The sequence below is a fragment of the Bombus huntii genome, chromosome 1, assembly GCF_024542735.1.
Source record: "Bombus huntii isolate Logan2020A chromosome 1, iyBomHunt1.1, whole genome shotgun sequence".
Taxonomy (NCBI): Eukaryota; Metazoa; Arthropoda; class Insecta; order Hymenoptera; family Apidae; genus Bombus; species Bombus huntii.
In genome coordinates, this window is record NC_066238.1 from 25,585,332 (window position 1) to 25,599,989 (window position 14,658).

At 34.3% G+C, this 14,658-nt stretch overlaps 2 protein-coding genes and 1 long non-coding RNA gene across 11 annotated transcripts in view; 1 reads left to right on the forward strand and 2 right to left on the reverse strand.

The window, feature by feature from the left end:
• LOC126866841 (dnaJ homolog subfamily C member 8) overlaps positions 1 to 14,658 on the reverse strand; it is a 131,870-nt gene that overhangs the window by 17,802 nt on the left and 99,410 nt on the right. The window lies entirely within an intron of this gene.
• LOC126866801 (uncharacterized) lies at positions 3,724 to 7,603 on the forward strand. Of its 2 annotated transcripts, none has more exons than XM_050620763.1 (2): positions 3,724 to 5,315; positions 5,374 to 7,603. In XM_050620763.1, the coding sequence occupies exon 2, from the start codon at positions 5,960 to 5,962 to the stop codon at positions 6,680 to 6,682; it is 723 nt and encodes a 240-aa protein (XP_050476720.1). In that variant the 5' UTR covers positions 3,724 to 5,315; positions 5,374 to 5,959; the 3' UTR covers positions 6,683 to 7,603. The 2 variants fall into 2 exon arrangements, with proteins under 2 accessions (XP_050476720.1, XP_050476727.1); XM_050620770.1 differs by having other exon boundaries at positions 3,724 to 5,224.
• On the reverse strand, positions 9,417 to 12,408 carry LOC126866881 (uncharacterized). 7 transcript variants are annotated; one of them, XR_007690071.1, is made up of 6 exons: positions 11,479 to 12,408; positions 11,002 to 11,398; positions 10,771 to 10,930; positions 10,576 to 10,666; positions 9,835 to 9,924; positions 9,417 to 9,731 (listed from the first exon to the last, which is right to left on the reverse strand). It is a non-coding gene; the product is annotated as an uncharacterized LOC126866881 (long non-coding RNA). The 7 variants fall into 7 exon arrangements; XR_007690072.1 differs by having other exon boundaries at positions 9,835 to 10,666; positions 11,071 to 11,119; positions 11,269 to 11,398; positions 11,479 to 12,407; XR_007690077.1 differs by having other exon boundaries at positions 9,835 to 10,666; positions 11,002 to 11,119; positions 11,269 to 11,398; positions 12,139 to 12,406.

A 14,658-nucleotide genomic window follows, 5' to 3' on the forward strand; every position in this document is an offset into this window, starting at 1 on the left:
TGCATTGTGACTTCTTTATAATATTTATGAATATGAGTACCATTAATGAGTGATGAAGGAAGAATTTCTTTTATAGAATAAAAGAGATTTGATCTTGGAAGGATTAAAAGAAAGATGAGGTATATCTATTAATTATTAATTTATTAATTATTAATTTTTAAATATCAACCTATATGGTTGTTACATTCATTTTGATTCTATATATTAGAGTTGGTTTTTATATCAGTGTTAGCATTAGAAAGACAAATGGTTTATTTTTTGCTTATTGCGCTATTTGCATATTGCATATTCAGAAGGTAAACGTTTTCGTCAGAAGCAAAGATGTGTGTCGATGTATGTTTATGTTGGATGCCATAAAATGCGATAGGACAAGAGAGTGAATAAAGCTTCTTAGTTATACAATAGAGAAGGATCGCCAAGGTGGACCCTTAAAGGCATTTAAAGCTCTCCCGGCAGGTAATCTATTGTCTGTAGGACAATATTTAAGGGGGGGCTAAGGTTAATTAGTACACAAATAAGGCATGTTTTTGTGAATTATTTATGACGACACAGTTAAAATCTCTTTATTAAAACCAATAGTGCATTAAAGTATGGCATTCGAAGAATATTGTATAAAATTTTCACGGAGAAATATTACAAAATACGGCAATGGCAGCAATTATTCGGACGTGACAGAAATTCCTCGGGGTAACTTTCGACCGGTCAGATCGCTAGAATTAGCTACCTTAACAATCGGAAGTATCCGTGTTTGCGACACGTTCGACTATTGAGAACACAATGGAAATGGAAAATTAGAGGCATTGTTAACATTACTAGAACCGTCCTAAGTGCTAATATCTCGACTCAGAGATAATATCTAGTTTCTGAAAGCTGGTGTCATAAATCATAATTGTCTTCATAAATTTTCTATTTTCTATAGTTTATTTGATTGATTTATTTAATGTTGCTTAATTGTATACTGTTAAAATGAATGAAGCTATGGATTATATGGAAAATAAATAAAGTTTGTAAATAAAAGAGTCCTGAAGGATACAGTTTATCCCTACATTTTATACCACCCGTTTAACGTATTTGCGTAGTTAATCTGTGCTTGCATTTACGAGCATTAGGACAATATAATTTGGGTTCGTGAATTTGGCTGCATGCCAATATGGAGGGTAGCGTAATGTCGACGTAAACTCATGCCATAAATCCGAACAATAATCTTCTTCAACGAATGGTCATGGGAATTTATCCGTTATATGATTACTTTTATTCAACGAGACATTAGCAATTTGCAATGTTTAATAAATTTTACCATTTTTTATTAACGTAGATTATTATATAAAAATTGAGTTTAGAAAAATGAAAATATTTCAAGTAATTGAGTTAAGTTTCAAGTAATTGAGTATGAAAAATATATTTGAATTAGAATAATTTAATACTTTTTTCTACAATAGATATAAATGAAGTACATATTATGCTTATACTAGATACACGATAAAAAGTATAATTTATGTATTTCTAAATATCCTTGTTTGAAATGTTGTCCGTCGCAATAAACTTGTTGCAATATTTTTTTCTAATAATATTTTAATATATTTCACAAATAGTAATTAAAATGCACAATATTGTATGTAAAATACGTATAAATTATTTTACATTGTTCGTTGTATATGATTTCCAACATTCTGCTTCCAATCTAAATGTAAACAAATTTACTAGAGAGGATTAGCATTGGAGTAACTAATATAACGAAGCATGTCTAAAAAAATAAAAAATATATTCATTTAAATACATATAAAACAGTAGCAAAGGAATATATTATAGAAATACAAAAAAATGTAATTAAACATATGTCGGAGATGAAAGAACACCGGAGCCTTTGGAATTTTGGATAATCCCGCAATCAATTGTAATCTAGAGTCTACCATAGCTGTAATTAAACAATTGTAGTTATTCAATTCGATTGTAGTTGTTCGAGACTTGTGATAGTGAGCTTGACCCTATTCTTCGAGTAAGATGATTGCCAGATGTCGATGCGTTTCCGCAGTACATGTGCAGCTTTCCCTCGAGAGCGGCTAGCATCTTTTTCTAATCACCGATATGGAGATTGACCAATTGGCAGCAACGTCAATTTCCCTCACCTTCCGAACGAAGGCTTTCCTCCACGAATCCGAGGATCTCGTGTCCTTAGACACACCCCATATAGTTTTCCTCTGTGGCATCATCGGCACGGAAAGTCGCTCCCTCTTGCGATCTCATCCACGAAAAGAGTAACGCCTTACGATCACTAAATATTAAGCGTTTTATTAACAAAGAGTGAGACTTAGATTTTGTGAGCACGTACATCTATCATCCCGCTGACCGCGGATTCGTTATCGAACCTAAGGCCATTGTCACTAGTGTAGCGAGCGCCTAATCGCCGTGGTTGATTGTCAAGTCTGTGGTATCCATACTTGTGTTAATAAACCGTACCTTTGTTATACCATAACGATGGCTAATTTCAATAAAGATTCATCGAACACCCACAACCCTATCCACAACGCTACACCGACACATGCATTAGGTTGTCCGAAAAGTTTCTTTCGTTTGATAAAGTGATCATAGATGAACAACAATTTCTGTTTTATATTATTTTATAAAGCAAGGGAATACTGCAAAGAAGATGGAGAAAAAAGATGCAGACTATGTAGAAGGAAAGAAGAAGACCTGAGACATGTAATAGAAGAATGCGAAATAACGGGAGGAACAAAGGACATAGGAAAAACGGTAAATGAGATTAGAGAAGGTTTAACAGAACTGAAAGCAATAATAGAGAAGAGAAGGGCATACGACAGGAAGGAAGCACAGCAAGAAGGCTAAAGCCCAAAGTTGCAATAGTTTTTAGTCATTAGTTGTTAATTTGTAGTTTCTCGTTTTAGTTTTTAGAGATAGAATAATTAAGGGAGTGCAATAGAATAGAGTGGACAAGAAGGGAGGTAGACATATAAGAAGAGAAATGGACATAAGAGATGTAAAACCGAAAGTTCGTCCAAAGCCGAAAGGCACGGACTAAGCAATAATAAATAAAAATATTATTTTATTGAATTAGGTATGATCCATTTCGTTCTATTCCTATTATTATGTTCGTGCACAATTCAATAAACTAATATAAAACAAAAAACATTGTGCGACTATTATTCCCTTATAAAACGAAAGCATAAAACGTAATAAAATATGCATGGTATTCCATTCCCACCATATTTAATATTTATCCTTAAGTAAAGATAAAAGTTCATTAAATATGCAAAAAGAAGAAGAAGAAAAAAAATGAGGACCTAAGAGTTTCTCTTTATGTCCTCTATTTGTCGAGCAAGCAGGGTGCAGCGTCAAAGATAGAAGCATCACGTAGAGGTCCCGCTGTGAAATTCAATATCCATATCCAAACTCTGGAAGGTGCAACAGGGGACCAATTCTGGATGACAGCCCTCACGATTTCGCGATGGGACAGCATAACGCCAATTCACCGATGCCATGTTCTTGCTTCAAAATGTCTACTCGTTTCTGCGTAGCCTCTCTTCGAAATAATCTGCTCGCAAAAACCAAAGCTAAACAAGCGACGGATTAGACGCTAGTCGAAACGTGTCAACGAGTGACATTTGATTTTATCTTAATGCGCCTGTTTAGGACATAAAATGTGGAAAAAATGGAAAAAAATTATTTTTTTTTAAGGGGGGTAAGGTTAATTCATACAAAAAAAGGCATGTTTTTGTGAATTATTTGTGACGACACAGTTAAAAATCTCTTTATTAAAACCAATAGTACATTAAAGTATGACATTCGAAGAATATTGTATAAAATTTTCACGGAAAAATATTAAAAAATACGGCAATGGCAGCAATTATTAGGACGTGTATCGGAAAAAGGTATAATTGCCGTGCCCCTCATAACTTGGTGCTGGATCATCCGAAATCAAAAAAACAAAGTTCATTCGTTAGGTAATAGTTTTCTCCAGGTAACGCTAGGAGAGTTTTTCGAAATTTCAATTTTTCACTTTTTTGGAACACTTTGAAGGGAAAATTAGCCGCAAATTTTCGCAAAATCGGCTAACTCAGTATTCCAAAAAAGTGAAAAATTGAAATTTTGAAAAACCCTCCTAGCGTTACCCGGGCAAAACTGTTACCTACCTGATTTTTTTATTTCAGATGATCCAGCACCAAGTTATGAGCAATTCTACTTTTTTTAATATTGTTTGGAATATACATATATGTTTCGTGGCATAGGTTATGTTTCGCTAGATTTTATTGATGTGTTAACTAGTTTTAATATTGTATATTTTAATATTTAATTAATAATGTAAAACACACATATATATATATTTTCACGACGTAATCTTCCAATGGGATAAACAATGCATTTTTAAATTTTTTTTATTTATTTATTAGAATATTGATCTCATACATACATATATAACTTGTAATGTGATAATAAAAATTTTTTATTAGAATGTTAACTATGTATAATTACTTGGTTTGTTAACAGGTTTATTTAGTTATTTTATTTATCCATTTATTTTTTGTTATTTAATAAAATATAACATGTATTCTTGTCCCTTTTCCTAATTATTTCCTTGTTGTTATTTTATTTCGGATTCATCAGGTGAGTTCGCAGTTCACTCAGTTTATTAATTGTTTTATAATTTCTCCTTTTCTTGTTGATTAATTAAAATGTGTCTTCCATTTATTCTCTTTTGCTATTATGTGGTATATAATTATTTTAACTTCTAGATTTTACCTGTTCCTTCGATTTACTAGTTGGTTTTATTTAATAGTTTGTTTTGCATTTGCGTATTCCATCTTCGTTAATTAATTGTAGTATATTTTCCTGTCGTCGGATATAATTGTTCTTGTTCCAGATTGATTCGCACCTCGCTCGGGTTGTTAGTTGGTATAGGTTATGTTATATTTTTCATATTTATTACTTCGTTAGAGTATTTATTTCTATTTTATCATTTACCCTCGTATGTTAGTTTTCTATATATAACTACGTTTAATTAGTCTTTTATCAAGGAATTTCCATTTTCGTTATACCGTGCGTTTGTTTTGGAGTGTTCGAACTGTCACTCGCGTTGTTTGTATATTGCAATTTTCTATTTTTCGTTACGGCACGCGCGGAGCGCGGGACGTGACACCAGACTGGGAATTCAATCCAATAGTTACCAAAAAACGAAGGTACAAAGATTTGTTTTCCTACAGCCAAGAAGGTGCTTACAAAGGCACTTCCAGACTGGGAATTCAATCTAATAGTTACCAAAAAACGAAGGTACAAAGATTTGTTTTCCTACAGCCAAGAAGGTGCTTACAGAGGCACTTCCAGACTGGGAATTCAATCTGTTTTCCTACAGCCAAGAAGGTGCTTACAGAGGCACTTCCAGCCTGGGAATTCAATCTAGTAGTTACCAAAAGACACGACAGACGAACAATACCTATCACACACTAACACTCCTAGCTTAAAGAAAATAATAATAATAATAATAATAAAAAAAATCTTCGAAATAGTCCTTAGACTATTTCTGGTGGCAGCAACTACCGTATTAATCAGAAATCTAAATTAATATTTCATACGCAATCATATCATTTCAATATTTCCCTTCCGATTAAATTCAACTCAAACGGAAAATAAATTTAATAAACTTTAAATTTAAAATTTGATCGATTTAAACAAATAAATACGTAACAGAGATTAATTTTTGGTGGCAGCGGTGGGATATGCTCCACAGAGGATTAAAATTGTCACGCTTGTCAATAAAATATATATTTAAGAAATAATGACGACTAAATTGGAATCGTTGGACGAAGAAATGGTTTTGACATTGTCGGAAAAACTTAAAACATGGGATGCGCTCCACGGAGGATTAAAGTTGGTTTAGACGGTGGGATAGGTTCCACGGAGGATTAAAGTTGTTACGATTATCGATAAAATATATACCTAAGAAATAATGGCGACTAAATTAGAATCATTGGACAAAGACATGATCTTGATGTTATCGGAAAAACTTAAAGCATGGGATGCGAATTTTCGCGACATGAGTACAAAAATGAATAAATTACAAGACGATGTGCGTTCACTGAAAACAAAAAAAGAAATCAAGACACCCGTATCATCGCCGATAATTTCCCAAGCGACAATACCGACAGAAGTTAATCCCCAACCAATTAAGTTAAAAGATGCAATAGAGACAGTACCGGTGTTCGACGGACATCGACCCTCGGTATTTCGATTTTTAAGAGCATGCGAGCGCGCACGAAACATGGTTCCTAGGCATCAAGAATCTCAGTTAGTAAAATTATTAACGAATAAGCTTCGCGGACACGCGTTTCTCGCCGTAGAAGACACAGAAGTAATAAGTTTAAACGATTTCGGGAATAAATTAAAAGATATGTTCGGTCCGGGAAAAACGGTTAACGAATATAAAGGGGAATTAGCTACAGTATTTCAACGACCGGGAGAAGATATTTTGGACTACATAGATCGCGTCAAAGATCTCAGACTGGCGATAATGAACGGGGAAAGATACGAGTACGGCACCGTATTTCAAGATAGGATAGATCGAGACACGAGGGAAGCTTTCGTTAAGGGGCTCCCAAACGAGGTGTATTTACGAGTAAAGATAGCAGGATACCAATCCTTGGACTGGACGATGCGTACCGCCAAGCCGTGAAAGCAACACGAGAATTAAAACAAGCGAACAATAGAATTCGATACCAACATCCGACACCTTCGAATAATTATAACCGAAACAACGCTCATCCACCATACAATAATATCTACATCGGAAACAACCGCCAGGACTGGAGATTTGTACCGCCGTCGTGGAAACATCTAAACAACTCGGGAATAGAAGAAGATGTCAGGAAAGAAGCAAGAGCAATAACCTGGGAAGAAATATGCATAAATAAATACCTCGATAGAGATCTAAATCAAAAGAGAGATGCTGATCATTTCAACCAATCAACTTTTCAATGCAAACACCATTCCGTTGCTGTGATAAGGGATAATGTCACGTTAAACAATGAAGCAGAAACTAGGAAATTGAACGACGAGACGATAGGCAACGCTTATCCACTGCCTAATATCACGGAGATATTGGACCCGCTGGGAAGTGCGAAGTGCCTCTCCACGTTCGACTTGGCAAAGATACAAAAGCAAGACTCCACGAATTTCGTGAATGACTCAACCATAATAGGAAAAGAGATAGCGAATGTATCTCACTCAAAAACTTCTATAAAACCATCAGAAGGTAACTTTATCGAACTCAAAGCCAAATCATTAAATTGCAAGGAAGATCACACTATGGAGAATAAATATATAGCTATCCCTAAATCCAAAACAGAATCTATAAGCAAAAAGGTTTGTAATAAAAATTCAAAGAATAATTCTAAATCTACCGAAAATATTCCTAAACGTTCCATACAAATAAATAATAATTTAATTATAATAAGCACTTCCAGTGAAACTATTCATCCTGAAAAGGTAGAGAAAAATCAAGGTGTTGTGAATAAAGTAAATAAAGAAGAAAAAAGGGTAATTAAGGAAAAGGATTCTAAACATTTTCAAGCTGAAGAAACGCAAGTTCAACGAGCTCGAAGAAATCAAAAGGGAGAAAAGAGGGAATCGCCAGTCATTGGATTATAATTGGATTAAAAATACTTCATTGGTTACTACATCTAGTATTTGACGTAGGTAACATAGTAGGTAGTGCTAATCTTATGATTCCCCCAGGAAAATATAGATGGTATCACACTATACTATATACAAAATATTTTTGGGTTAATATGGCTGCGGCATTTTCAAAAATTTGTATTTTGAATGCTATTGGCAAGCAATTGGATAATTGGATCGGTGTCAGTAAATTTGCGTCTTGGCGCAAAATGAAAACTAAAATGAAGAAAAGGAAGGAAGTAGTAATTGGATACATGGAAGTCCTGAAGCCAATATTACAAAGTTTAGTAGCTTGTAAAGGAAACGATATATAAACCCAAACGATTCCCCAAATACTCCAACTGCACGAATAGTCTCCCCAGATTTTAAAACTAAAACAAATTTACTTTTAGACTCCGGATCAGAAATCAATATCATCAAGAAACCTGCCTTACCCGATTCAGCAATCATCAACGAGCAAGAATCAATTGAAGTTCGAGGAATTACGGCAACGAGCCTGGTCACCCTAGGGCAGACAATAATACAGGTTGCGGGCCATTCAGTTACTTTTCATGTAGTTGATGAATCATTGCTGATCGATCAAGACGGAATCTTAGGATCCGAATTTTTGCAAGATGCAAAGCTCGTCTGCATTACGAGCAAAAATATTAAATGGGAAGTATTTACATCCCGTTCGATACAATAATTGTGCCGAAACGAAGTTCGGTACCATGTACAATAAATATTGCAAATCCGGAGGCAAACGAGGGATTTATTCCCAAAATCGAACCGATTAAGGGAGTCTATTTCGGAAACGCGGTTGTGAGAAACCATAAGGGACGGGGTTATCTAAAAGTAATTAATACCACATTGAGGGATTACGAATTTACCATACCTACAATGGTAATTAAAGAATTTATAATTCCCACTTCGCTCTCTCAAACTACGTGCAACAATATTTCAGTATCTAAAGAAACAAGGTTCGACAAAATAACGGAATTGTTGCGACTGGAACATTTAAACATAAAAGAAAGAAGAAACGTTGAAGCACCGATACAGAAAAATCAAGACAGATTTCATCTTCCAAGCGAGACGCTGGAGGGTACAGATATATTGAAAAACGCACCAGCACGTTCCAACGATTGATGAATTCGATATTATTAGGATTACAAGGAATATCAATCACACCGACCAGTACAGTAAACCAAATACCAACAGCCACTACATCCACTCCGACCGAGTTCAGGGATGCGATCAGTCAAATTTCCGAAGGAAATTTGAACCCCAAGAGGGAGGGTGTCACGTCCCGCGCTACGCACGTGCCGTAACGAAAAAACGGAAAACCGCAATATACAAATAACGCGAGCGACAATTCGAATATTAAAAACAAACGAACGATACAACGAAATGGTAATTTTTAATAAAAGATTAATTAAGTGTTGTCATATATAGAGAATTAGTATACGAGGGCAAATAAGAGATAATAAAGTTAAAATAGGTACTCTAACGAAATAGTAAATATAGAGTACAACATAACCTATAATTTCATAATTCGACTAAGGATAAACTATGAAGAACCAATTAACCAAAAGTGACTCGCAAATTAATTAATAAATCACGACATAATACTATATTCAATCAAGATAACCTACAATTTGACAATTTAATCAAATCTCGTAATAACTTCATGAATAATTCAAAGGAAAGGAAAAAGGAATGGAACGATAGGAATACACACCTTTATAACAAACAGGAAATATCAAGCAATTTAATATACAGCAAATATGGACATACAAAACCACAATAAACAAAATATATCTTATATACAACTAGATATAAAATATATAAAACACCTAGGCATATTAACACACTTCAATAAACCAGGTACTATTGTCAGAATCCACACACGAAACGTCAAGATTAAAGTAAAAGGGATTCCACGAACAATACACTCGAACAAGTTAAAACTAACAGAATCGAAACAGACCACAAGAACGATTTCAAGAGACAACGTAGTACGGTAGTATATGGAACAACACTGCTTGTCGAATACTGCAGATAGTGGTAACCTAAAAGGAAAAAGGAAAATTACTATGCGTGCTCTAACTATTACTTAAATATAAAATGTGTAATTCAATAAAATAATTACAAAACAGAGGAAGTGGAAAATACCTCGTGAACAATTACTCATCGTAGAAGGAAGTGTATATGCGAAGACAGGTTATTTGTCCATATCCGTAGAACACAAGGTATGACAGCTAACTGAAACAAATGGAAGAATTAACTTCAATTGTTTCAATACAAAACATAATATTACTAAATGTCTATAACAATATTGTGCCTAAGGAAGTGTGACAGTGCTTATCGAATCATGCAGATAGTAGAAACGTAAAAGAAAAAGGAAAATTATTATGTGTGTGTTCTAACCATCATTTAAATACGCAACATGTTAATTCAATAAAATAATTAAAAGCAGTGAAAGTTAAAAGCACGTAGTGCACAATTAATCATCGTAGAAGTAAAAAGTACATGCAGGAATTTCGCAGAAACAAGTTGTGGACCCACTCCGTAGAACATAGTATACGACTGTCAGCAGAAACGAATAAATAAACTAACCTCAATTGCCTTAATATATATGGAAGAAAATAATACTATTAAAAATTTACAATTATATTTCAATTAAACTAAACGAAGCACAACAATCAATAATTGATGCTCGACAACAAACTTACAGTTCGCTAATGGAAAATAAAACCGAAAAAATCAAGAAAGTTAGTGACATTATAATGAAATAACTCAGCGTTGACATAGCGGTCTTTAATAAGAAGAAATAAAATTAATTAATAAGCGCAGGAAGAGTTAAGAAATAACTAGGATAGGTTAAGTCAGTGACAACGATAATTTACTATTCACATTGAAGAAATTTATACAAGGGTCAACACAGTTATGAGAAACCAACTACCAAATTGGAGTAAACGTGTACGAAGAATCGAAGTTGATATTACTGGAATGATCAAGAAGACGTGAGAAAATTGGAAAGTCAAAAATTAGTGACATAACAAACGATTCAACACCGACCGAATGGTCTTAGCAAACAAGAAAAGGTACTTTATAAGTTAACGAGATTTGTATGCAACCAATCATCGTAGAAGAAAGTGTGCATGCAGGAACTCCACGAGAATTGGCTACGGATCCAACTTTGCAAAACATAATATACGACGGTATGAAGATATCGAAAGTAATAAATACCGACGTAACCAATCATAACCTAAAAAGGAGAAGAATGTTGTAAACCATATTGGAATAGAAATTGATAATAATAAGAAGCTCGTTACTCACATCGGAAGATATACATTAAAACCGACGCAGTTACAAGAAGCCTACTACCAAACTTAAGTGAATACTTACGGAATACTGAACCAGATACTACTGAAACAGTCAAGGCAGCAACAAGAAACTGGAAAACCAAGGAAATATTCTGACATTATAACAAAACAATTCGATGTTAGCGAAGCGGTCTTAGCAAACAAGATAGTGGACGGACTATTTTACTATACAGATATTTACAAAATACAGTGTTTTATATATATTTATATATATACTTACAATTCTAGGATAAGTAAAAGTAGTCTTGACAAGTGTTAGACATGTAACGAAGAATCAGAAGATACCAAACGCATACCATGTAACCGTTCCAAGTAAAGGACACAGCGATGAAGGATTAGAATTGTAGAACCTATAAACAATAAAGATTTTAACTAGCAATGTATAAGATTAGCTCCTAAATTCTATGTAAAGGCGGCAAATTACACGCACAAGGTAACGACAACTTCATAACAAAGAAACAGAAAATAGCCAATAATATAGGAATAGGTTATGAATTAATCAAAACTGATTAACTGAGTATCAACGACAAACGCGATTAAGATAAAAAATTATTATATTGTACTAAGTTAATATAGCATAATTGTATTAAGTCTAGCGTAGAGAAATAAGGTTATTTTACGCAGTAGAACTGGTAATAACAAACTATGCACATATTACTATCAAATTAATTAAGCGAACACTCTACAAAAATAAACCACTCGTAACACAACAATAAAACAGTGCTATTGATAAATTATAAAATTTAACAATAACACGAGCCACATGCTATTATATTAAAATAACACACTATGCACATATTAGTATTAAATTAATTAAGCGAACACTCTATAAAAATAAACCACTCGAAACACAACAATAAAATAGTGCTATTGATAAATTATAAAAATTAACAATAACACAATCCACATGTTATTATATTAAAGTAACACATAGTATATATACACATTATAATGATTACACAAACAATACTATTGTCATTTAAAAATTCTAACTGCGCTAAAATAAAGGAAAATAAGCGACGGACGAATAATTGTTTCAGTATTAAACAAATTAAGGACGCGTCACTACACTTTTACTAGAGACACTCACGAGCGGCCATCTTGGACTGTTATGATAGCTCTTACACGTGCGCATCGGCATACATGCAATAATTACGCACATTAAATAAATGCAAAATAATATTATTCCCACTGCAATTATACGTCAACTATTAAAATAAAGTCATAAATAATTAACGGATAAATAATAGATTTCACATTAATAAAATGTTACTATATACTACGAACATTCACAGGCGGCCATTTTGGATAATCAACACGTGCATATAGTAACCTTTATGCGTTACAAAATAAATCATATTTTAAATAAATGATTATAAAAATGAAAGATCGTAACAAAGAAAGAACAAATAATGATCAATACAACGTAACGCAAGAATACTGGAAATTGATAGAAACCAGCCGTGAGAAACAAACCATGAAATAATATATTAAGCTTACTATTATAAAAAAAAAAATGATATTTTATTGAAAGAAACAGGAAATAACGCATAAGAAGACTCGGCAAATACTAAGTTGCCACGCGCCTTGAACGATTCACTGGCAAAAGCAAAGAAGTTACCAGATACATCGCAGATGCAACTTCAGCAAGGACAAGTTGGCACGCGCCTGCCACGTTCCACTGGCATCAGTAAGGAAGTTCTGGGAAACATCGCAGACGCAACATTAGCAAAATACGAGCTACTACGATACCTACATTTTATCACGCACCTTGCATGTCCCTAATACTCAACGAAATACGAGAAATTAAGAAGACGAAACTTCAGCAGCATTTATGTGTCTCTAGGATACGAGAAATTAGGAATAGCGTAAATAAGATAATCAAGAAGACAAAACTTCAGTACAATCCGCGAAAGTAGACAGTTACAAAATTCCTAATTTGTCACGTAGCAATGCTGTGACTCCCATAGAGATGATCCATCACGTGACAATTAGGATATTATAAATAAGCGGGAATAACATAGAGTAGAAGAGTCCTTATTTAAAATTCAGACCATTCATCGCTTCTTGCTGAGGTGACTTTTATCTTTTCGATTCTTTCTTGTTTTTGTCATCTGATATGATCAAGGTGAAATGAACATCACTCTCTGTGTGCGACTTGTACGATTTCGCAAGCCTTGCCCAAAGACGGGCGATATTTGCCAACGATGGGAGGAGGATTGCGAAAATCGATAAGTGTTTTCGATAATTGAAAACACCGTTAACACAGGTTTAACACAGCGAATAATCAGTTAGATTTAACAATTTAGAAAATATAAGTCGTTCTTGGCAACTAGTGGAGTCGTAAGCGAAAAATGATTATTTTAATTGGCAACTGGGTTCACTGTGGATAATCAGTGTGGCTTCGTAGGCCTCGTCCAAGGATAAGCAATCTGCTAACGATGGGAAGAGGATAACGAAAACCATAGATGTTCTCTGCGTTGAAAACACCGTAATCACTGGTTGATACAGCGAAAAATTATAAACGAAATTAGATCGAAAGTTGATAAAGTTGTTTTATTACAGACAATTTATTAAATCTTGGCCAAGAACGCTTATTTCAATTTTGTAACTATATTCTCTCTGTGAACAATCCGTGTGGCCTCGTAGGCCTCGCCCAAGGATGAGCAATCTGCTAACGATGGGAGAAGGAAAACGAAAACCATAGATGTTTCCAGTGTTTGGAAAACACCGTAATCACAGATTGATACAGAGAATAATTATCGTAAATTCAAGACGTTCGGATAAAATCTATATGAATTGTGTACTTGATAGTTTTATCTATCAACAATAGCTGCCGACGGGTACTTTTGTTCGGAGACAATTTTTGTTCGACTGCAAGTTAAAAGAGAAGAGGATATACAATTTCAAATTTCCTACCTTAATTAGATGTGAAGTCGATCAGTGATGAGTACAGCTTGGTGATGAGTCGAATTTTGACAATTAACTTTGATTCCGCAGATGAAGTGACGATACGAATGTTTAATTCGAATGATGGTGAACGTTCGGAAATTTTTAAAACCAAACACTATCGATACTCAGGTTCGACGGACCGAGTCGCAACGCGAACACTTTGATTTTCGAATAGTTATTCGACGCTTGGATTTTTCGAACTTAATTAGCTTTACACAATTTTAACGGACAGAATGATAACGTGCACGGCTAGTACTAACTTTATACTCGATTTTGACTGAGAGTCGACGTAGACGTACCGACTTTCGGATGAACAAAGAACGCCGTTCTGGTTACTACCCGTTATTTGTATTTTCTTAATTGTCACGTGATAGATTATCGTAATATCTTTGCCTGACAAATTAGGAATATTATAACTGCTTACTTTCGTGGATTGTGCTGAAATTTCGTCTTCTTGGTTGTCTCATATTTTTGGGACACGTGGAGTCTGCTGAAGTATCGTCTTCTTGATTGTCTTATGTTTCGTTTGGTGTTAGTGACATGCGGTGTGCGTGATAAAATGTAGATACCGTAGTAGCTCATATTTTGTTGATGTTGCGTCTGAGGTCCTTCCCTACTGATGCCAGTGGAACGCGCGTGGCAGCTTGTCTTTGCTGAG